The sequence below is a fragment of the Hibiscus syriacus genome, unplaced genomic scaffold (assembly GCF_006381635.1).
Source record: "Hibiscus syriacus cultivar Baekdansim isolate YM2019G1 unplaced genomic scaffold, ASM638163v2 tig00110584_pilon, whole genome shotgun sequence".
Classification (NCBI taxonomy): Eukaryota; Viridiplantae; Streptophyta; class Magnoliopsida; order Malvales; family Malvaceae; genus Hibiscus; species Hibiscus syriacus.
The window spans coordinates 2965761-2992177 of NW_024062792.1; the positions used below are offsets into that span (position 1 = coordinate 2965761).

At 35.9% G+C, this 26417-nt stretch overlaps 1 protein-coding gene and 1 pseudogene across 1 annotated transcript; one reads left to right on the plus strand and one right to left on the minus strand.

Moving 5' to 3' along the window:
* Nucleotides 1-362: 362 nt before the first annotated feature.
* LOC120133607 (protein TRI1-like) lies at nt 363-2686 on the minus strand. Its single transcript, XM_039150162.1, has 2 exons — nt 2254-2686; nt 363-748 (listed from the first exon to the last, which is right to left on the minus strand). Exons 1-2 carry the CDS (start codon nt 2584-2586, stop codon nt 623-625), a joined length of 459 nt encoding a protein of 152 aa, XP_039006093.1. The 5' UTR covers nt 2587-2686; the 3' UTR covers nt 363-622.
* A 752-nt stretch (nt 2687-3438) lies between these two features.
* On the plus strand, nt 3439-5248 carry LOC120133625 (annotated as a pseudogene).
* Nucleotides 5249-26417: the final 21169 nt, after the last annotated feature.

A 26417-nucleotide genomic window follows, 5' to 3' on the forward strand; every position in this document is an offset into this window, starting at 1 on the left:
TGAAAGAATATAAGAATTATGGAAAAACACAAGAAAACTTTATCATGAACCAAAATTAAAACTTGAAAGTACGAAATATATGGTCTTATAGATTTGGTTCCTTCAAGTTTATTCACATAAAACCATACACATTAAACATTTACTTATACACAAACTTTGGACAAGGTGGGGATCAATGAAAGCAAAAATTGCAGTATGGGTTATTATTCCTAATAAACTGAGACATTCATATGAATTAAAGCAATAGTTTTTGTTCTTTAATGAGTTTTCATATTCTGGTATCTTCAGGGAGCTCGGCTGAAGGCAGTCAGACAACAACTGATACCACTTGCCATAAACAAGGCCGATCACTGAAATTCAATATCAACAATGGCTTCCTCATGATACAATGATTAAACCAGTAATTGTTCAAAGATCCAGTTACCATAAACAGTACAGTTAAAATCAGGAAACCAAATTAAAATGTCTCCACTTTCACTCCCTGGTCCCTACTGAATTTTTACAGAGGTCCAGCTTGGACCTTTTTCTTAGTTGCAAGGCTACCCCCAGACAGCTCAGCTCTCAAAACATGAACATACATTAAAAGAGTTTGGCAACCAATGGCAAAATATGAAAAAAGAGGTCAGCTAGACTTCACAAAGTGGCGTGATAGCATTTTCCCAATCTCCAGGAAGCCGACCTTTTCTTTTCCATCGAAAATGGTCTTAAGCTTCTCATCACAAAAGATTTCCCTCTTGTTATCATGATTCTGCAGGAAAAAGTTTCCATATATTTCAGTGCATGTTACTAGACGGTATCCGCATACAAAAATGTCAGTCACTCAAAATATGATACCTAAGCAAAATCTACTAAACACAACGTAGTAAAATCAGCAACTTTGACATCACAACATGCAGCATATACTGCCATAATGAAAGAGTCCACATAAATTTCTGTTAACAGAATTACCGTTTCTGCCTTGGGTAAACACAAATATAAGCCACATAAATTTCTGTTACTCAACTTCAATAGACAAAATATGAAAGGGATGAGGTAATGACGATCCATAAGCACCATAGAGAGAATCTCAACTATGATCCCACACTTTTGTAATTGTTCACTCATGATCACTTTTCTACCAACAATAGCTACTCCATAGTAAGGCACCGATTAAATTCCCTTAAAAGGTCAAATTTCTAAACCGTGTGCATAGAATGAACATTGCCCGAGAGAATTCATCAATAGAAACTCTTAAGTAAGCATTAAAGAAGATAAAGGAAGCAGAGGGTGAAAATATTGCCTCGGAGATAGAAATCTTAAAAGAGAGAGATATCAAACACCAAATACAACCTGCATTTAGAAAACTCAAATGCTCAGTCAGCATATTAATTGAAACTGTGAAAAGGGTAAATGTTGTATAAATGAATACAACATTTGTCACAAGAAACAGGAAAGATCCATTACAGTGCTCGAGTCTCAATTTTTTCTCTACAAAATACAAGCAAGAACTTAGCGCGTGGAAAATCAGGAGATGCAATAAGAATGGCTATTGTTGGATAGCCTATGACTTAATTAAAGCACAGAGCCCAAAGCTTTTAAATCACTTTTGGAACACTCTATTCTTTCGGTTCACCTATACCCCACTTTCTTACATGAAGAAAATGACATGCCTTCTACTCACATCATTTCACTGAATTATAACAAGTTTTCTCCTATAATTGTAACTTCAAAAACACAACAGGGGGAAAAATCTTTTCACCCTAACAATCCAAGCATAAATTTCAATACCCTTCAAAAGAACTAAAGTTAGATTCATGAACATTAAGAATTCAATCTACCTAAATGAAACCTACATTAACAATTGAACATTCACAAAACTAATCCAACTACAGCTGACAGCTTAACTTCTCTTCAACAATAAAAACCAAACACGGGCAAAACCCATCATTAGAAACGACAGAGAGAGGGGGGAGAGAAAAGAAAAAAAATGAAAATGATACATAAACCTCAGAAACCCAGCAAGCAAACAACATGGGAGAAGAATCAATAATAAATCAAACTTATAAAACACCGAAGTTGAAAGCGTTTCCCCAGACATTTACTCATGCCCACATTCCTTTACATTTTTCATCATTCCTGAGATACTAAAATAAAGCAATTCCAATAAAAATAATAAACAAGGAAATAGGGCAGGAAAAGAAAGCAAAGAAAACCCAGGAAAAAAGATCAACTTTATAAAGGAAGCAAAAGAAACACTAGAGAGACAGAGAGGACCTGGAGGTTGTGGGACTTGATATAGTTCCAGATCTGCTTAACAGCGTCGGTACGGGAAGCCTGTTGGGCTCCAAGGAATCGACCCAAAGCAGGGGAAATGGGGACAATTTTAAAAATCCCGGATGGTCGGGTCGTGGTTCGGGGAGTAGCTGGCTTTTCAGCCTTGGGTTTTGAAGTGGTCGACTTTTTCGGAGTTTTCTTAGCCGTTTTTGAAGTAACTGATTTGGCAGAAGTGGCAATCGAAGCTGAAGAAGAAAACTGGGCTGCTGCAGCTAACGACGCCGACGCCGGGGAAGCTAACAGCGCCTTGAAACTGATGAAAAAACTAGACATCGTTGACTGCTAGAGGGGGAGAGAGTGGCTCGCCTGGAATCGATATTTCGAGCGCGACCTTTTTGAAAAGAGCGAGGGTTGAAGCGGATAGAGGCATGAGATTATGGGGAAGTATCAGGGTTTTACCATTTGCTTAATACACTTGGTAACTAACGTATTTCTTTTGGACAACGTTTGTAAATAATATCTGTTTTATATTAGAAGATGATTATCATTTAAAAATAATATTAATTGTAAGAACGAAACTACTTCAGCAATTAAGGGACGATTGTTTTTATTGAGGTATTAAATTTGAGCATAAGCAATTAGTAAGTATTTAAACTTTAATTATCAAATGATTAATAGTCTTTAAAATAAATATTACTACTTATAATCACTCTAAAATAATTAAAATAATAATAATAACGTCAATCGTACAATTTACATTATCTACTATTAGTTCTAAATTTTAATTTTTTTTCATAAATGAATTCATCATCAGGTAATTTTAGTAATTAAATATAATATTATTTTGGATTGAGGTCATGACATGATTTTTAATATCTATATTTATGGTATTTACTGTTAAAAAATTAATAGAATTGTTGATGTGATATTTTTTAATTTTTTAATGATAACGTAATATTATCTTATGGTGAAACATCAACATCATCGTTAAGTTTTTAACCACGAAGTATTAAAATGAAACTTAAACTAAATATTATGTATATTATAAAAGAAAATAAAGTTAAGGTATCTAAACAGAACAAAAGCAATAGTTTGGATGCTAAACACGTAGTTTACCCTAAATAATAATTCTAATAAAACCGACTAAATTGATAAGATCGAAGCTCCAATTGAATAGAGCGATGAAGGTGTTAACAGTAACAGACTCTGCTTAATTCCCAAATCCCCAAATATCGAAGAATTAGGGCTTGTGAGCATGAAGAAATCCAAACCCTGGTCCTCAATTTCTTCCTATTCGGCAGAAACCATAGCCCACAACCAGGACTTCCTCATCGAAATCCTCATAAGAATCCCTTCAAAACATCTCCTCAGACTCAAACTCGTCTCAAAACAATGGCGTTCCCTCATCTTCAGCCTCCAATTCTCTCATTACCACTCCCTTCACCACCAGAATCGAGGCTTTCTGACCCCAACAGCTCTCTTCCTAGGCATCGGGAACTATGACAGGCCTCCCTTTGAATTACCCGCCCTTCCCTTAAACCCTGAAACCAGGGTTCCCCTATTGGATTTCATTGCCGACCCACACTTCAAGATCCTCCAATCTTGCAATGGCTTGCTCTTGGGTCATTTCTATTACAATATAAATGAAGGGTTGAGGTATTTCATCTGTAACCCCACTACCCGTAAGTTCAAAATGATTTCTTTGCCTGTTTCGCAATCAGGTTCTTTACGTGCCGTTAATTTAGCATTTGATCCTGCTAAATCACCTTATTATAAGATCATTTGCGTCAGGAAATTGCTTTCTCCAAATAAAAGGTTTGGTCTGTACATCTATTCATCCAAGTCTAATGAATGAGATTCTTCTTGGATTAGCTTTCGAGCCAACGAGTACATAAGGTTTGACCATGGATTTTTCTTTAATGGGATCTTTCATTGGAATAGTAATGATCGGAAATCTTTGCGGTTTGATTTGGAGAATAAAGTGTTAAAGAAAATGCCAATGCTGGCTCCTATATTTCAAGCTCCCGAATCCTCCGAGGATGAGGATAGCCGATATTTCGGAGAGTCTCGGGGCCATTTGCATCTTGGAGTTGCATACATGCCACTTTGTTTTAAATTTAATATCTTTGAGATGGGGGCTGATTATTCCCATTGGTTCCTTAAATACTGTCTGAACATGGATGATACAATGAAATCTTTCCCTGACTTGAGGTTGCCTGTTGTGGATATCTATTATGGATTCCATGTTTTATCTGTCATCCGATCTGAAGGTGAAGAGTCTAAAGTTGTGATTCTTGTGGATTATAAAGCAATTTGTTTTGACCTGAAGGATGGAATTTTGCTAAATGTTTATGAGCTGAAGCAGTGTCCTGAGATTCTCAATCGGTGTCCATTGAATTATATCGGATTCAAGTCTATCAATATTTTGAGACCCTCTCTTGTGTATGAGGGTCTAACACTCTTAACTTAAACCAGAAGTCTGGCTTGATCGGATGCGGACCAAATTTCTCAGGTTTTATTTAGTAAATAATCCACTTATTATGTTGTATGCTTAACATTGTGATTGCGTAAGCATTTCTGCAGGTATAGGAGTTTGGGTTATATCATGCTCATAACTGAGGAATTTTTACCTGTATCAAGTGAAATCTAGTTTGCCTGTTCATATTTACTAATTTCAATGATATTTGCTTCTCTTAAACAATACATACTGTATTCCTTCTGCACCTCTTGGTTATCTGGTTAATGGCTTTTAATGTATGGTTCAGAATTTCTTGTTTGACTTCTGAGATCTTTCAGCATAATCGATTAACCATCGGAGCATGTTTCCCTCTGCTGTTTATGATTGGCCATTTTCAACTTTTGGAGGAAACAGAAGAACATTGAGAATTTAAGTTCGTTGAAATGGTAGAGAAGCTAGAGTTGCGGGGATGATGCTGTCTCTGTATATGAAATTATCTCATGCTAAGTATGTGTTATATATGAAATAGTTTCTCAACTGAAACTTCTGTGCCCCTTGAATTATAGCTGTTATGATTCAGATCAGTATGAAAGCCTTTTTTCTAGCATTCATTTACTCAATCAAACTAATACTGGGTGAGAGCCTGCATCAGTATGGCCTTATCCCGAGTTTAAGTATGCGTTTAACTTTACTAGAAAGGAGGCTTGCCATATATAGACAATGCTTCAAGAATATAGATCTAACTCGTTTAAGTCCCTCTATGTCTATTGTAGAGGAAATTGATTAAATTTAGGACATTTCACCTAGATGATAAGTGACTAAAAATGGCATATAACATCGATAATAATGTTTGAGGCTGACAATGATGTAGCCTACTGAGCAGGGTAGTTGGTTTGATATGCAAACTTCCATTACTAGCAATTCAAAGGGTGTGCTCGGAGGAATTCAGTTATCGGCTCATTGTTCGCTGAATCGGAATTCCGCCGCGACATCATTGAAGGTAATGGAGCTTTTCGGTCTTCACGTTGTTTCTTGTATTAATCTTTTGTCCTCATGCACTGCTTTCATATTGGGTAAATGAAGTTTAACCAATGTGAATTATACAATAATGTCTGTTGTAAGGACTAGCATTGTAAATGACTATAAAATGAAAATTGATTTCCCCATTCATTAAATGTTATTTAGAATATGTTGACTTGATTATGATTTGAACTCAAAAAACCTGGAGGATTCGCACTGAATACAACAATAAAAACAAATGATTTGTAATTAGATTTTATGAGGCAACGATATTACATTATATTTTGGTCTCTTTCACAAACTCGTTTTGTTTGACGAACTCTTGTAAAACTTAATCTATGGTATGAATAACGCTAGAAAGGAAATTTTTATGAAATATGTTATTAATGAAAAATGCACAAAAAATATAATAAAGTCTACACTGACCGACTTCTTTGAATGGAATTTCCCTTAAGATACTATTTTACTTATTATTGATTTTGATGTTAATTCATATTTCATTCAAGTTCAGTTTATTTTGCTTATTAATGTTTCTTTCGATTTACGCCACCTAAAATATTATTTAATACACTTTTTTATTGCCAAAAAAATCATTTGAGGTCCTTGTATTTAAAAAAGAAACTAATGTGATCCTCGTAATATTTTTTCTCATATTGATCTTTTAATTTAGAAAATAAACTTAATGTGACCCTTTGATCAATGTTTTTCGTCGTTGAAGTTCATAGTGCTAATGTAACGGTATATGGTGGTTGATAATGTGGTGTATAATATGGTAGATGAACTAAATTGATAACTCAAACATGACAGATGGACTGTCACATGAGCATCTTGAAGTATTATGCCAGCATCATGAACTATCACGTCAGTACCGTAATGGTCAAAGAAAAAAATATTGATTATATTAAATTTATTTTCTGAATTGGAATGTCATATTAAGATAAAAAGATAAAACGATATTTTTTTTAAAAAAAAAAAGTACGTCAACCTCTGCGACTTCTTCACCTTTTTATTATAATGATCCAATGTGGCCAGCAGCCGAAGTTACAAGTTACAAGTTCCAAACATATCTAAATTTCAACACCAAAATTCAATTTACAAAAACAAAAACGCCCAACAGCCAAAGCACAAAAGATGGAGGCCCGTGTGAAGAACAAAGCAAACCTAGAACTAGCGCCGTCAGATACCAACCGTTAGATCTACCTGAAGGTCAATAGTCTATATTGGGAGTAGTTATGGTTTCCCACCCTTTTCCTACAGTCACATTAGTTGTCAACCAATGGATCTGGTCAAATTCAACGACCTAGATCGAGTTTCATGTTGGGGTTTTAACCCTAATCACATGACAACTGTTGCCAGGCGATCTTGACCGTTCTGAGATGCACACGCCTAGTCTTTCTACATGCTCGTGACTCCCCATCTTCCAGGCTAAATTACATAACTGACACCGTTTGTTTTTAATTTTACCTTTCTAACACCGTTTGACTAATATTTCCAAAACTAGCATCCTTTCTGCTGAGTTGACAAAAGCGCGTCCCCGGGGACACGCCTTTGCCATATCAGCAGACACGTGTGGAAAGCGCATCCCCGGGGACGCGCCTTCCATTAAATGTCATAAATGCCCCCATCCGTTTTTCCTAACTACCCCTCCTCCTCCCCTATATAACCCCCTCAACCCTCACTCATTCTTCACACCAAAATCATCTTCTCCTCTCTTATATAACTCAAATTCTCCAACTATTTGAGTTTTAAATTTGTTATTAGTGGTAAGAAATTTATTTTTATGTTAGTATTTTTTTAAATAGTTATTATTTTTTATATTAATATATTTATGTAAATATTATTTTTTATTAAAATAATATTTTATAATTATTATTTATTTAGAATTATTAATTTTTTTTGCTAATTATATTGTTTTGTCTACAGTTATAATGGAAAACGAAATGCTGTTGCGATTGGATATGATCATATCTCCAGACATTTTAGCGATATGGTAATATTTTTTATAATTAATGTTAATATTTAAATTTATTTTTATTTTAAAGTTATTATGAATTTATATTAATTTTTATTTTTTATAATATATATATTTAGGATGCTGATCGTATTTTAGAAACTTTTATTAAAAATCCACGTATACCGACACCGGAACGTATTTTGCCATATTTGGCTTCTGCTGGGTTCGGGTATATTGCAACAATTATAGGCGGTTGCAAACTCGAACCTGTCCTAATTTCTGCACTGATTGAGAGGTGGAGGCCCGAGACACACACTTTTCACCTTCCATGTGGAGAGGCAACAATTACATTAGAGGATGTCTCTATGCATCTGGGGCTTCCCGTCGACGGAAATATGATGTGTGGTATGGCGGATGGTGATTGGCAATCAATGTGCATTGATTATCTTGGAGCTGCTCCGCCAGAGTTTAATGGAGGTAGAATAGCTTTATCTTGGTTGAAAGCTAATTTTGAGGTTTTAAATGAAAATGCTTCAGAGGATCAAGCAAAGGCATGTGCTCGGGCATATATTCTACGAATAATTGGAGGAATATGATGCCCGACAAATCTCGCAACCAGGTGCATTGTATGTGGTTGCGGTATCTGATCGATTTGATGAAGCTGGAAGATATAGTTGGGGTGCTGCAGTTTTGGCATTTCTCTTTAGAGAAATGTCGGGCGACGAATTATAAGAAACTGCTATCGGTGGATGTCTTCTGCTTCTACAATCATGGGCGTGGTTCCGCATGCCTTTCTTATGCCCGATCGTGAAGAACCATACGTATTCCCCTTATTGTTGAGGTAATTTTCGAACTAAATTTTGATTTAAATATTTTCAATTAAATAGGGTGATATTTAGTTTATATTATATTTCATAGGTGGTCGATGAAAAGAAAGGACCATAAAAGTATACCTACTGGTTAGAGGAAATTCGTTTACTTATTGATACGAAAGCTGGGTCTGAGTATGTTTTTAAATTTGTTTAATTATTAATATTTTAATTTAAAATGTTAGATATAATTAGAATATTTTATTTATTTGAATTGTATATTTATATTTCAGTTTCAGTGGATACCTTATGCGAGCGATGAAGTGAAAGCTTGCATCCCACCCCACCTTAGTGGGTCATTAAAGGTATGGATATCGGTTATACCTCTTATATGTTATGCTATTATTGAGTGGCATCCAGTTGATCGCGTGCTCCGTCAGTATGGTTGTACGCAATATATTCCTGGAGCTCCTAGAAATTTAGACGACGTGCATAACATAGATAGACGGGGAAAGAAAGATGTTAACTGGGTGGTGAGACACAGAGATTGGATTGCGCTTTGGGAGAACCGATATACACTGTTGGCCCCTCGACAATATTACGCTGAAACTGGTCATATGGTTACGGATAACTATATGGACTGGTTTAATGAAAATGGGAAGCCGTTTCTACTTTCGGCGGAAGCACGAGGGGTTAACATTCCTAGGCGCCGAGAAAGACGTCAACCGTCTCAATATCATCGTCCCCCGACGCGTGGACGGAGAGAAGGCGCTACCGGTTCTGCATCAGTCCCACCACAACATCCTTATTCGTCGATGCCGCAGGTGTACATGCCCAGCCCTCCACTTCATATGCCAAGCCCACCAGTTTATATGCCATCTCCGCAAGGTTACATTCCGAGCCCGCAGGGTTACATTCCTAGCCCGCCAGGTTACATGCCTAGCCCGCCAGGTTAAATGCCTAGCCCGCAGGGTTTTATACCATATGGAGGTGCATATACGACTATGTTTAATGATCCAGCATATGGTTCATATGCATCTTATTTGGTTGGTGGTGCTTCTCCGCAGACACCTCAATCTTCATCTGGATCACATACATCGATGCCAATGTTTCCACAGTTTCCACAGTTCCCGGGGAGCGGTGGGATTGTTACTAGCACTCCTCCAGGGTCGTTATTTTATACAGGCCCTTCAGCCCCTTCAGCGTCATCTACACCAAATGAAGAAAATGCTGCTGATGATGATAGTGAAGATGAGGAGAATGAAGAACAAGTTCCACGAAGAAATCCTCCACGAAATAGGCAACCACCGCCATGTGGAACTCATTCGAGAAGACAACATCGGTGATCCAGTTATATTTAATGTTATTTAAATAATTAAATTTCAGAATTTTATGTAATTTGGTTATGTTATTTAAATGTTTCATGGTTGTTACATACATATTTTTTAATGTTATTTTTTATTCACATTTAACATTAAATGTTTGATAAATGTTTTAAAATACAAATTATATTATTCGAAATTTAAAATAAAAATAAAATAATATTATTCAAATTTAAATTTAAAATATAAATTATAGTATTCGAAATTTAACATTAAATTTCAACTTAATATTCCAATTGTATTCGAAATTAAAAGTTATATTCCAATTATAGTTCACAATACTTAAATTGAAATTAAATTTATCCATACATATGATTTTATCATTAACATATATATTAAAACGTATACATTAAAATCAACTTATGTTGAGTTCATCGATCGACGGAATCAACCAAGAGGGGAGTGAATTGGCAATTTATTCAATGTCACATTTCAATGCTCATTCCATACAATTTCAATGTCACAATCAACTTATCACTTCACATTTATTCAATTTATCCATAACATTTTATCTAATTTATTCAAACTTCACATAACGTTTTAATTTAAGTTATTCTTAACTTGTTGAACTTTCAAAAGAAGTTAAATTTAAGTTATTCAAACTGATATATCTAGTGTCCCCGAGGGACATGAGTGACATAATAGGGCAATGATAACATATTCTCTGACGAAATAATGGAAGGCGCGCCCCCGGGAACGCGCCTTCATGTGAATAGTGAAATAATAAGTACTGATATATCTAGTGTCCCCGAGGGACATGAGTGACATAATAGGGCAATGATAACATATTCTCTGACGAAATAATGGAAGGCGCGCCCCCGGGAACGCGCCTTCATGTGAATAGTGAAATAATAGGTACTGATATATCTAGTGTCCCCGAGGGACATGAGTGACATAATAGAGCAATGATAACATATTCTCTGACGAAATAATGGAAGGCGCGCCCCCGGGAACGCGCCTTCATGTGAATAGTGAAATAATAGGTACTGATATATCTAGTGTCCCCGAGGGACATGAGTGACATAATAGGGCAATGATAACATATTCTCTGACGAAATAATGGAAGGCGCGCCCCGGGAACGCGCCTTCATGTGAATAGTGAAATAATAGGTACTGATATATCTAGTGTCCCCGAGAGACATGAGTGACATAATAGGGCAATGATAACATATTCTCTGACGAAATAATGGAAGGCGTGCCCCCGGGAACGCGCCTTCATGTAAATAGTGAAATAATAGGTACTGATATATCTAGTGTCCCCGAGGGACATGAATGACATAATAGGGCAATGATAACATATTCTCTGACGAAATAATGGAAGGCGCGCCCCCGGGAACGCGCCTTCATGTGAATAGTGAACCGATTATAGACACTATTATATGCAACGTATTATAAACTTTCAAAACAAACTTCAGTTCATAATCTTTCAAATTCTCAAATTCTCAAACTCTAAATTCTCAAATTCTCTGAAAATGAGTCGTCTTTCTGCTGTTGTTTTGTATGATGGAGAAATTAAGGAAGCTGAAGAGGGGGTTGTTTTTGAGTCAGATCATTATATCCCCTTAACCTTGAAGAGAAACATCACAATTGAGGAGTTAATCACAAAAATTTCGTTAAAGATTCGTGTAGCAGGCCAGAGAAGACTATCTTCACTTCAGTACAGATTTCCTACTGAACTTTTTCCGCTCACGTATACATCATTTCAGCTTTCAAACGATGATGATGTTTCTATGATGGTTGATGCTCATATGGGGAGTTCACAATCTCTTATTGAAATGTATGCCACTTTTATTGAGGTTCGTGCAACTCATGGTCTCTCATATTCCTCTCACTTTGGCATTGCATATCAAACTGATCAAGTTGATAGCCCGACATAACTGATCTGTAATGATTTCACATCATTAATGGCGGATCCAACGCCATATACCATGCCATCAAGTTCAATAGGAAGGCATTCATCTGCAACTGCTTATGATCTCAACCCACGTGTCTTCACCAATAATCCATATGGCAACATCTCTTCTACTTCAAGGGGCAGACATTCATCTGCCAATGTTTTCGACTTACATATGGAAATGCCAACGAGACGACAGTCTATTCACATCCCACATGATACAATGGCCTCAAGTTCAAGGGGAGGACACGCAAGCGGGAACTTATTTGACCTCAACATTGGATTATCGGAGGAACCCTCATCTCCACCAGAAGAACCTCTTCGGGAGCCAGGTGCAGATGGTGCTGAAACGGGATTATTCGTTGAACCTGACTCACCACAGTTTAACGTACATTCTGATGATGACGAGGATGATGTTCCGATAAATACAACACCAGCCGAACTTCCTGCACATATGTATGAGGCTGATTATGATGCAATGTATGAGCCTGAATTTCCAGATCTTCCTGATGTTGGCAACTATGGACTTCAATTATCAGTCAATGACGGTAATTTACATATTGGAATGGAGTTCGCATCGAAGGAGGAAGCAATGATGGCAATAAAGAGTTACAATATTCGTAACTCAGTTCAGTCCTGAGTTGATCGATCTAACACGGAGAAATATGTCTGCTCATGCGTCCAACGTCACAACGGATGTCAATGGATGGTCCGTGTATCAAAGAGGAAGAGGAAGAACAACTTATGGGAACTAACCAGATACAACGGTCCTCATACATGTTGTGCAACAGGTATAAACCAGGATCATCCCAACTTGGACTCCAACATTATTTGTCAAGCAATCATGCCCATTGTGAAGCAAAGCTCTCATATAGCTGTTGCAGTGTTGATTTCTGCTATACAGTCACAATATGGGTACACTGTCTCATATAAAAAAGCGTGGTTGGCAAAACAGAATGCCATTTGCAAACTTCATGGCGAATGGGATTCCTCTTACAACGAGTTGCCCAGTTGGTTTCATGTTGTGCAAAGACTTAATCCCGGGACAATTGTTGAGTTCGAAACTCAACATCATTACGTGAATGATCGAATGGTTCGCGATCGCTGCCAATTTTACCGAGTCTTTTGGACTTACCCTCAGTGTATTAATGCAGTCAAGTACTGTAAACCAATTGTCCAAATTGATGGTACTTTCTTGTATGGGAAATACAAGCAAGTTTTATTATTGGCTGTGGTCCAAGATGAAAACCGCAATATTCTTCCTGTTGCGTTTGCCCTCGTTCAAGGAGAAGACACTGAGTCTTGGGCTTTTTTCCTTAAAAATTTACGTTTACATGTTGTCACCAGGGAACGACTATGCATTATTTCAGACCGAGGAGCCGGGATAAAAGCAGCAATGGACTCTTTGGGTACAATGTATAGACCTCCACATGTTCAACATCGTTATTGTGTCCGTCATATTGCTGCAAACTATTACGGAAAATACAAGAAGAATGATGAACGTCAGTTAGTCGTGCGGATGGGTATGTTACTTTTTCCCAATTTTTCTATCAATTTCTTATTACTTATTTATACTTCATATTAACTATTACATATTCCTAATGGCTTAGGTTACGAACTCTTACCTCAAAGGTTTGAGTCGATGCTACAAGAGCTGTTTGGCAAAAATAAGAAGGGGTGCGAGTACATTATGGACATCAGCAAAGAAATGTGGACAAATGCATATGACGGGGGGTATCGCTATGGTCATATGACAACAAACTTGGCTGAAGCAATAAATTCAACCTTAAAGGGGGCGCGTCATTTACCAGTCACGGCGTTGGTCAAAACGACTTATTTTCGTTTGGGTCAACTCTTTGCAAAACTCGGTGGACAAGCTCTTACTTGGATGCAAAACGGACATATTTACCACCCAAGACTAGTAGCCGATTTACAGAAAAAAGTGGCTGCATCAAATGGGATGTTAGTTACAAATTTTTCTCGCACCCGTGAATTGTTTCGTGTAACCGAAATGCCACGTCCGCTGCAAGGGATTGAAGCTAACTCTTTCAGAGTTAATCTGCAAGAGAGGTGGTGCGATTGTGGTTTCTTTCAAGCACTCAAATATCCATGCTCTCATGTCATTGCTGCTTGCTCACATTCGCATTTGGACTTCAAAAATTATGTTGATCCCGTATACTAACTTTCACAAGTTTTCAAAGTATATGAATTTGAGTTTCCGCCCATAGGAAACGAAAGAGACCCAAATGAGATTCAAACTTGGCTTACAATTGTACCAGATCCATTGCTATTGAGGGACTCAGGTCGTCCAAAATCTACTAGAATACATTGTGATATGGATATTCGGGAGAAGTCAACAGAACAAAAACGATGTGGGCATTGTAGAAACATCGGGCACAATAGAAAAAAATGTCCAGCTCTGTTATCATCATATAACCGTTAACTCTTATGTAATTAATATTGTATTTAAATGAATGTTTTTATTTCTAATAATTTAATGTTATTGCATTTATATAATTTGTCAATGTATGTACACCTAAATAATTTTTTTTAACTTTTAATACATAAATATTTTAATATATTATTTAATATAATATTTAATATTTAGTTATAATTTTTTTAAATATAATAATAATTCCACCTTCTAAGTAGAGAAAATATTAAATTAAACAAATTAAAAGTTATTAAAAAATTTATGTATACGATGACACATTTCATGTTCTGATTGGAGGATTAAATTTATTAAATTAAATTTTCAATAAGACTAATTTTATAAAATATGTAAGTCTTGAAGATTAAATATGTAATTATACTAATTTATTAACTTATGCATCAATAGTTTCGTTAAATATTAATATGAGATGACTAGATTGATAACATTTAAATAATTAACTGATAAAATTAATAGATCGATAATCAAAATCAAAAATACTCGAAACTTGATAATTCTTACATTATAATCGAAACATTTTACATAATATATTATTAATTTATAATAATAATAAAAATAAACTATTTATTATAAAACAAAATACGTGTCTGCTGAGTTGGCAAAGGCGCGTCCCCGGGGACGCGCCTTTTACACGTGGCATCCAACTCAGCGAAAAACACGGGTAAAGCGCGCCTCCGGGGACGCGCCTTTGCCAACTCAGCAGAAAGGGTGCTAGTTCTGAAAATATTAGTCAAACGGTGTCAGAAAAGTAAAATTAAAAGCAAACGGGGTGTCTGTAAAAACCCCATCTTCCAAAGCCTATTGTCATCACTAGGCGTGGTTCACGTCGAACGTCAGAGGGTAAACTCGTGATCATCACAACCATCAAGCTCAGAGCATTGTCCCTACTGCTTTGTCCCCATAGTCAGGCGTAAAAAGAAAAAAAATAAAAAAAAATGGAAAATTGTAGCTTTTCCTTCTCCTTCTAACCTGCATGCAAAATTAGGAGAATTGAACTTCGATTCGAAAACACAAAAAAAGAGCGGAGGAAGAATTTTTTTAGAACAACAACAACCACTCAAAACAAGAATGGGAGTTTCATTCGCAAAACCCAAGAAAGAGAACTATTTGAGAGAAAGCAAAAGGCCAGAGATAAAGAAACAAAAAAAATCCAGAGAGCAACAACTACAACAAAAAAGAACTAGAGGAGATAGGGAGGAGAGAAAGACACCACCTTTGCTACGACCGTCTTTAGAGAGCTAAGAACCTTCACCAACCGTAGGTAACCTCTCCATTTTCTTAGATCTAAGGCGAGCGGTGTGTTTCAAGGTGGTTTTGTAACACCCCTAAAATCGGTATAGTAAATTTATCAATTTTTTATGATCGAGATTTACTTTATGATATTCAAATTAAGTTTTTAAGATTAAATTCAAAAAAATTTTGAAAGATTAAGGTCTAATTTTGAAATTTCAAGATTAATGACTAAAATGCAAGATCTATGAAATTATCAACTTAAAGTGTAAATAAAGTTGCGTAACTCATTCATGTGCATGTAAAAGATTAAAGACTAAGATCTTAATTTACCCAAATTTTCTTTAAATGGTGAGTTACTATCTAAGTGTCCTTTAATTATGATTTTGAACCATTTTCTTTAATTAAGAAAATGAAAATTCTGAATCAATTTAGTGTGTGGTTCAGGACAATCATAAGGGGAGGAAAGAGAAAAGAATTGGGAGGTTTTCTTCATCCATTGGAGACACCATGGCTGTCATGAACTCTTTCTTTAATTAAGAAAATGAAAATTCTGAACCAATTTAGTGTGTGGTTCACGACATTCGTAAGGGGAGGAAAGAGAAAAGGTTTCGAGCTGGTTCGCAATGGTACTCCCATCTCTCATCTTTTCTCATCAATAGTCTTATTCTATACGCTAAAAAGGTCACAATCAAGATGCCAACATTGATAGTATCCTTAATGATTTTGAGGTGCATTCTGGCCATTTGGTTAATAAGCAAAAAAACCAAATTTTAATTCTCTCCCAAAATTGATCCGGCTTTGCAGTAGGCTAGTAGCAGTCAACTTGGTTTTCAAATAGTTATTGATATGGGAAAATATTTGGGAACTGTGGTTAGCCAATCTGGTGTAACCAATGAACGTTTTTGTTATATTATAAACAAAATTCAAAGTCGCCTTTCTAGTTATCCAGCCCACACTCTCTCCTTCACTAGCCGTTTAACTTTGGCGAAGTCAGTTTTGCTTAATATCCTCTCTTACACCATGCAGTCTCACATGCTCCCAACTTTCATTTGTGACAAGATTGAGAGCATCGTCAGACGTTTTATTTGGGGGGCGAATAGAAACACAAGATCTATCTCTCTGGTTAAGTGGAACACTTTATGTCAGTCCCGTGTATATGGAGATCTGGGAATTAGACACACTAAAGATCAAAATACTGTTTTTCTTCTAGATATATGCCATGCTTTAGTTCAGTCTCCTCAATCCCTATGGGTGCATGTGCTAAGGGAAAGATATAAAATGTTTGATCTCTACCCTCTATCAATTACTCGTCCCAACAGCTCCCCTTTCTGGAGATCCACAGCTTCAATTTGGCCCCACTATTTCCAATATGTCGCTTGGTCAGTTGGTGACGGAACCATCAATTTTTGGTCAAATATTTGGATTCCGAAGTTGGGTCCACTTCATGCGTGACGTGATCCCTCTGCTACCTGTAGTGATGATATTACTCTCCATTTTTTTCTTGATAGTGGGGAATGAAATTTACAGTTTTTTAGTGAACAGGTTGATCACTTAATCCTCCCTTATATCCAGGCCATCCACCCTCCTTAAGTCTCCTTTGAATCATATTTTTGTTTCTGAAATGATAATAGTAAGAGAGAATTTTCAGTTAAAAACGCTCACCATCACATCTCTCGTAACCAATGGCAAATCGCTAATCCTTCTTGGACATTGGTTTGGACGTTAAATGTCCTTGAGCATTTAAAAGGCTTTCTCTGGCTGGCTCTCCATGAAAAACTTTTGACGAATCACAATCGAGTAAAGCATTCTCTTGCCTCGAGTTCCTCATGTCCTCTTTGTGGTGATCACGATGAATCTCTTCTTCATATTTTAAGGGACTGCCCGAGCATGCACTGATTACGGCTCTCTTTACCGAGGAATATATTGCATCACAACTTCTTTAACCCTCCCTGCAAGAATTGATTCTTGGTGGCATCTCCTCTTGACGTCTTTGCTACATAATCTGGCAATCTTGGAAACGACGGAATGGCTGTAAAGGAATTGTATATTTGATAAATTGAAATTTACAAGTGATGGGTATATAGAAGATTACAAAAGAATCTAAATCCTACAAAGGTAAGGAAAGTCAAATGTATACACAAGGTAAGATTTATACAAGGTATAATTAGATTGATTATAATTTGTAATTTGACTTGATTAGATTGAATAGTTTAATCTAATCTTTATCTTTGATACATCCCCACAAGATAGAGGATCCATCGGAGACATCAATCTTGGACCGAAAATGAAGGAAGAGATTCCGTCCAAACGGTTTAGTAAGAGTATCCGTAATTTGAGCTTTGAATGGGATGTGTTGAACTAGTAGTGAACAGGCAACAACTAAGTCATGAACAAAGAAGTAATCAAGTGCAAGATGCTTCATCTGAGAATGGAAGACTGGATTCTTACAAATATATGTGACGTTGAGATTGTCACAAAAGAGAGATGGTGGTTTGTTTAATGCTACGTCAATTTCTTGAAGTAGATGTTAAACCCAAAGTACTTCATCAGTTGCATTTACTACAACATGATATTCAACTTCTATAGAAAACGACAAACTATTTTCTGACAAGTTGATTTTCATGAGATGAGATTGGAACCAAGATAAATAGCAAAATCAGTAGTGGATTTGCCGTGCGTAAAGGATCCACCCCAATCCGTATCAGCAAAGGTAGTGAGATGGAGTGAAGATGCTGAGCGAAAAAGAATGCCATGACATAATGTACCTTTGAGATAATGCATGATATGTTTAGTTGTTGTTCAATGTGCAAGTATAGGGCCATGCATGTATTGCGACAAACGATTAACAACAAACGCAATATCTGGATAATTTATCAAAAGAATACATAGGTGTTGAAACTACCTTAGCATTTTCCATATGAAATTGTGCTAAGATATCTGAGATGTATTGTGCTTGAGATAGAAACAAACTAGTCGGAGAGAAAATAGCCTCAATGCCAAGAAAGTGATTGAGAAGCCTTATATCCTACAAAGAAAACTTCGTAGACAATAAGCTAGTGAAATGAGAAATGAAATCAATACTATTACCAATAATCACAATATCATTCACATATACTAGAAGATACAAAATGACTTTCTTTGTATTGTAAATGAAGAGTGATGCATTAGCCTTTGATTTCTGAAAGCAAAATCGAAGAAGAAATTAAGAAAACTCAATATACCATGCCCTTGGTGCCTATTTCAGTCCATAAAAGGCCTTACGTAACCAACAAACATGAGAAGATTTTGTAGGGTTAACATATCCCAAAGGTTCTTTTAGATAAACTTCCTCATACAAAGTGCCATTGAAGAATGCATTATTGATATCAAGCTGCTTGATATACCACGCATGATGAAGTGCAACAGTAAAAGATAATGTGTACCGTAACTTCATCACAAGATTAAAAGACTCAAAAGAGTCTCGACCAGCCTCTTAAAAATACCCCTTTACAACTAATATGGCTTTGTATCGATCAACAGAGCCATCTGGATGCCTTTTTCATGCAGAACACCCATTTGCATCCTACAACAGATCGCTTTGATTGTGGAACAAGATTCCATATATGATTACGCATTAAAGCATTAAACTCATATTCCATAACTTGCCTCCATAACGAATCTTTAAGAGCTTGAGACATAGTTTTCGACTCTAATGTGGAAGGTAAAGAGTGACATGCAGTGGTATTAACAAATGAAGGACCAAAATACCACATATTTGGCCGACAAGTGCGTGATTATCGAGTATTTTGCTGCGAAAATTAATCTATTGTAGTAGCAGATACATCATTATGCTTTGGCATATCAACCATGGGTGTTGGTACACCAGGAGGATCATCGGGTTGTTATATAGGTACTGTAGCATAATGATGTAGCTGCTACTACAACAGATCAATTTTCCATGGTATATCAACCAATATAGGTAGATGATGGATCTATAATCACGCGCATTGCGAGCTAGTTTGGATTTAAGGGAAAGAATATGACTAGGAGATGCACGAACATAACTTTCAACTAGATTATCTCACGCCATTTTAGCAGATGAAATAAGAGGTTGGACTAGATTATCACAACTTCCAAGAAGAGCACTGATAAGAATTTGATCCTGACGAAACCATTGCAGATATTCATAATTAGCAATTTTTGCTGCAACATCGGTAAACCGGAATGGGGAAGGCTGTGAACCATCAATATAATCGATGAGCCCAAAATCAATGAGAGTGGTATCTACTTGTCGACGCCATACAGGAAGTTGACATACATAATTTGATTGGAAAATTGGATGGTGCATTGAGATGCACGAGATTGTTGGTGGTGCAATATAGAGCTATGAGAAGATATTCGGTTTGTCGTAACCGGTTTTCGTCCGGGCACGAAATATTATAATTGACTGGTAAATTGATGTGAATAAATGGTTTTGAAAATAATTTGGGAGTCGCCATCGGCCTTTTGGGTCAGGTAGGTCGAATACCTAAAAAATATCTTTTAAAAGAGTTTTTAAGAAAACATCAATTAAAAGATAAACTGATCTGCGTTTTAACCAAAAATTCGTTCTTTTTTTTTTATAATAAAAAGGGATTCGTGGTCGGTTACATTTAGGGAAGGATTAGCACCCCTACAACGCCCAAAATTGGTACTTTTTAATTATAAATTGTCTCTATTATTAAAATTTAAAAATTCAAAATATATTTAATTTATAATTTTATTATTTCAAAATTATATATAAAAAAATATTTATTTATTTTAAAATATCAGAAAAGAACTTCTAGGTGCCTTAAGACAGCTCTTTTCTTTGATATTGATAATATTTTTTATATATTTTTTTTTTTTTTAAAATACCAGAATAGGACATCCAGTTGTATTAAGACTGTCCTTTTCTTCGATATTGAAAAATAAATATTAAAATAATTTATTTAAAATAAATATTTATTTATTACATATATATATTTATGACTATAATAAAAATATTTAAATATATATAAACAAGTAAAATAAAAAATACAATTATAGCCATATATTTAAAAGCAATAAACAATACTTAAAATAAAGGACTAAATTATAGTAAAATTAAAAATAAAAAAACCAATTCATAATTAATCAGAATTATGAGGATTAAACATGCTATTTTCTTATTTAATAATTTAATGACTAAAATAAAATTATCTAAAATTAGGATATTATAATAAAATAAAATAAAAATATAAACTAGGGATTAAAATATTATTTATTAAAATTAAGGGATTAAATCTGTTATTTATCCTAAATATATTATTTTAATATAAAGGACTAAAATAAATGAAATTAAAATTAAAGATCTGAATTGAAAGTATTATAAACTCGATTTAGTGACTAAAATGTAAAGTTTACAAGTTTAGATGGCTGCGGAAATGATTTAACTATTCTTTAATTACACGAATAGCCCTCCCCAAAACGACGTCGTTTGGGAAGGGCTATTTAATGCCCGAGACAGCCGGCCCTTCGGGCCATCTCTTTCATTTTTCAATTTTCATTCTCTCTCTAACTGAGAGAGAATGAACAAAGCTCTCCCCTCTCTCTAGCTTCCCTCACCGGAGGGAAGCCGGTCACCAGACGGCAACCGTCTGCCGCCGTGACCGTCACCGCCGGCCACCGCATCCGGTGGCCGGAAAATTTTATTTTTATGCTATTGGGTAGATCGGACCGTCCTAAGGACGGTCCCGGTGTTCTCTTCCCTTAAAAAGCTCTGAATCGGAGCGAATCTACAAAAATACCTTCGGCGTTTCGAAGGTTCTGGCGAGATCCGGCGACGGTTGGGGTTCTCCGATGACAGTAAGCTTCTTTCCTCTCTTCTCTCCTTTTTTTTTCTTGCTGCGTTGATGTTGACTGAGATCGTTGGTATATTTTTTAGTATATTTTTTTTTCTCTGTTTTTTTTTTCTCCGTCTCTCTGTGTTCTCTGTCTCTCCATTTTTTTTTCTGTCTCCGTTTTCTTTTTTTTCTTTCAGGTTCGGGTGGTGGCTTTTATAGCCACCACCGGTGTGGCCATCGGACCGGTCCGAAGAGGGGGTCTCGGTGAGTCACCGGACTACCAGTGGTGACTCACCCCGTAGCCATGGCGTGGACGGCTGGTGTTCTAGCTTCTGGAGTCTTCGGTTGGGACGTGGCAGCGGCGGAGGCGGCGAAAGAGTGTCGGCAGCCGCGTGGAAACTGGGGCGGCGCCGCGTGGCCCTAGGGTATCAGACCCTAGGGTTTCTTCTGGAGTAATCTGGACCGTTGGATCTCTCAGATCCAACAGCTGTGATGAGGCGGCCGACTAGATTAGGGTTAGGAAACCCTAACTGGAACCCCAAATGTTTAGGGTTTCTGGTTTGATCTGGACCGGTTCTGGTTTGTTTGTAACTGGGCCGGTCCAGTTGTAATTGGTCTGTAATTATTTATTTATATATATATGTATTTAATATATATTAATAATAATAATAATAATGATAATAATAATAATAATAATAATAATAGTAATAATAATAATATGGATAAAAATTAGTATCTTCAGCTGCCCCTCTTTGCTCATTCTTGTGTTAACAAGAATAGGGCAAAGATGAAAAGATAATAAATTTTTTTATCCATTTGACTTTACTTTGATCATAATGGAGATATTGAATAAATTCTTCTCTTTCTTCAGATGAGTTCTTCTCATTATGAACTTTTCTGCTGGGGATGATGCTGACCTCTTTCTTTCTGTGATAGAGTCATTCAAAAGGTTGAATAAGCTTTTGATGAGTTCTTCTCATTATGAACTTTCTCTAGAAAGGCTGATGCTAATCTATCTCCTTCTGTGATAGAATTATTGAACAAGTTCTTCTTATTATGAACTTCTTCTTTCTTCTTCAGATGACGAGTTCTTCTCATTATGAACTCTATTTGGCAATGTTGATCCATCAAATGATGAATTCAAGCAAAAGATTGAACAAGTTCTTCTCATTATGAACTTCTTCTTCCTTCTTCAGATGACGAGTTCTTCTCATTATGAACTCTACCCGGCAATGTTGATCCATCAAATGATGAATTCAAACAAAAAGTTGAACAAGTTCTTCTCATTATGAACTTCTTCTTCCTTCTTCAGATGACGAGTTCTTCTCATTATGAACTCTATTTGGCAATGTTGATCCATCAAATGATGAATTCAAGCAAAAGGTTGAACAAATTCTTCTCATTATGAACTTCTTCTTCCTTCTTCAGATGAGTTCTTCTCATTATGAACTTCTCTGGCAAAAATAATCCATCAAGTGATGAATTCAGATAAAAGGTTGAACAAATTCTTCTCATTATGAACTTCTTCTTCCTCCTTCAAATGATGAGTTCTTCTCATTATGAACCTTCTCTGGAAAAGATAATCCATCAAATGATAGATTTGAATCTTTGCTAAAGTTTTTGAAATTCCTGTTAAAAATTCAACATAGATGAAAATGAATGAAAATGCACCTATTTTTGTAAACACCTAAAATATGATGCATGAATGTTAATTTATTTGATTTCAGACTGGTGAATTGAGTATTTCTTCAATTGTAAAAACCCAATAGATCTTTCTTTTTCAAATCAGAGAATCTATCATCTTTGACAAATGTAGATATAATGTCACAAAACCTCTTGAGAATAAAACTCAATAGTATAGGCTCTTGAAAAGCTTGCATTCAGGCAACATGTTGATTCTGATAACAATTCATCTGATTATGAAGTGACCTTTCAAGATGATTTCACATTAATCGATAGTTCTTCTAATACTGAGAAATCTTGAATTCTGATTCTGATGAGGAGAATAAACTGTTATACTTGACAAAAATGGGATTCTCATGGGCTGAAACTTCAATAGCCCTGGAGAAATGTGGTCCAGATTCATCAATTGCAGAATTGGCTAATTTTATATGTGCTGCTCAAATGACTAAGGCTGCTGATGCACTTCTTCTGATCAAATAACTCAAAGAACACTTCCAGAAGATGCTATTGAGTATCCTTATTTTTACTATGAGCAAATTCATCTTCCAAATTCAATGATTGGTTTTTTGGGTTCATACCAAACCAGATCAAATAACTCAAAGAATACTTCCAGAAGATGCTATGAGCACATTCATCTTCTAAACTCAATGATTGGTTCTGCTAAATCAGATCAGATAACTCAAAGAACACTTCCAGAAGATGCTATTGGCAAATTCATCTTCTAAATTCAATGATTGTTCTGTCCAATCAGATCAGATAACTCAAAGAACACTTCCAGAAGATGCTATTGGCAAATTCATCTTCTCAATTCAATGATTGGTTCTGCTAAACCAGGTCAGATAACTCAAAGAACACTTCTAGAAGATGCTATTGGCAAATTCATCTTCTCAATTCAATGATTGGTTCTGCTAAACCAGGTCAGATAACTCAAAGAACACTTCTAGAAGATGCTATTGGCAAATTCATCTTCTAAATTCAATGATTGTTCTGTTCAATCAGATCAGATAACTCAAAGAACACTTCCAGAAGATGCTATTGGCAAATTCATCTTCTATTTAATGTTTGGACTGGGATATCACAGTACTTATTTGATGTAAAGCCAGAATTTGTAGATTTGAAGCATTTCCATGCTGCTACACTAAAAAGGGCTATATTCTTAATTCTGCCAATTAAGAACAGATTTTCTCTTATTCTGCTTCCTCCATGTGCTGATGCTTTTCCATTGACAAAGAAATGATGGCTTTCATGGGATCCAAGAATAAAGTTGAACTGTTTATAAACATGTACAGGAAGTGCCAGATTGACAGAAAGGATCTGTAAGGCTCTTGAAGCTTATGACAATGAGTCATCTTCAAGTGTCCAGAAGTATGTTCTTGATGAGTGCTGAAAATGGAATCTGGTATGGGTTGAAAAGAATAAAATTGTTCCACTTGAATATGATGAGGTGGAAATGCTTCTAGGTTTCCTTAAAAACCATACACAAGGATCTGTATAGAGACATGTTTCCCAGTGATATCAATGTCTTGTTTCTTTTTGCCGGAATCAATGCTACAAAGGTTGCCTTCTATTGCCTTAGTATATCTTTGAAAACAGGTGTGCAAGAACTGAATGGTGATCGGTTGGAGCAATTGATGAGTAGATTTGGCGGATTCGACCTTGTTGTCGGTTATATCTAGCATAACAACCTTATTGTTCAAGATGGTGATGATTTGCTTATTTTGTATTCCATGTATTTAAAAGTATTAACATAAAGTGATATTCAGAAATCTTTAACTTATTTCAAAATTATGTTGATTCATAGAAGAATAAATGGAATTTTCGAAAATAAATTGAATCTCAAATAAATTGAACTTGAAATAGATATAATTGTATTCAAAGTTATGGCAAGCATAAGAATAATAAAAATTCAAATGTCTCAACAAATTATAAGCATAAGTATTTCTAAATTAATCAAGTTGACACAATTTAGAGTAATGATGTAAGCTTTTGTCTGGAAGATCTCAAACGTTGTCAAAATGCTTGTAGATGTGAAGTTTCTCCCAAACTGTCAAAATCTTAAGAGATTTCAATTGCCAGATGCCTAATATCAAACTGTATTTGAGCCGCCTTTTCAGGTTTTCAACTCAAATCCTTCCTTTGGTTACAAGATGCCCTTTGCGGGTTTTCACCTTGACCCCCCCCCTTTTTTTTTTTCAAGCATAATATTTCTTGACAGAATCCGAGTTTATTGGATTTTTCAGAATTTTTCCATCCATTTCTGCCAAGATCAACGCTCCTCCGGAAAAGGCCTTTTTCACAACGTATGGCCCTTCCCAATTAGGCATCCATTTCCCACGGAAATCTTTATGTATAGGCAAGATCTTTTTTAGTACTAGATCACCCTCTTGGAATTCTCTTGGATGTACTTTTTTGTCATGAGACTTCATCATCCGTTTTTGATACATCTGTCCATGGCAAACAGCTTTCAATCTTTTCTCCTCAATAAGGTTCAATTGATCAACTCTAGCTTGGATCCATTCAGATTCATCCAATTTTGTTTCTCTCAATATTCGAAGCGATGGAATCTCAACTTCAATTGGTAAGACTGCTTCCATCCCATAGACTAAAGAAAAAGGCGTTGCCCCAGTAGATGTTCGGACAGTAGTTCGGTATGCATATAGAGCAAAAGGTAACTTTTCGTACCAATCTTTGTAAGTTTCAGTAGTCTTTGTAATGATTCTCTTGATGTTCTTATTTGCTGCTTCAACTGCCCCATTCATTTTTGGACGATACGCCACTGAGTTTGAATGTTTGATCTTAAACTGTGCACAAAGTTCGGTCATCATTTTGTTGTTCAGGTTCAGAGCATTATCTGTAATGATCCTTTCTGGTAGACCATATCGGCAAACTATCTCTTTCTTTATGAATTTACAGACTGTGGACCTCTTAATATTGGCATATGAAGCAGCTTCAACCCATTTGGTAAAATAATCAATTGCCACAAGGATGAAACAATGTCCATTCGATGCTTTTGGTGTGATTGCTCCAATGACATCTATTCCCCACATAGAAAATGGCCAGGGTGCTGTCATTACATGTAACGGAGATGGGGGTACATGAATCTTGTCTGCATATATCTGGCATTTATGACATTTCCTCGCATAATCAATGCAATCAGTGTGCATGGTAGCCCAATAGTATCCATATCTCATTATTTTTCTAGCCATGGAAAGACCATTTGCATGTGTTCCACATATTCCACTGTGTACTTCTTCAATGACGTTTCGAGCTTCGCTGGTATTTAAACATCTCAATAGCATTTGATCACTGCTTCTTCTATACATAATCTCTCCATCAAGAAAATATCCAGCAGCCATTCTTCTCAAGGTTCTTTTATCAATTTCCGATGCATTTGGTGGGTAACTTTGATTTTTGATATATTGCAGGATATCATGATACCATGGTTTACCATCTACCT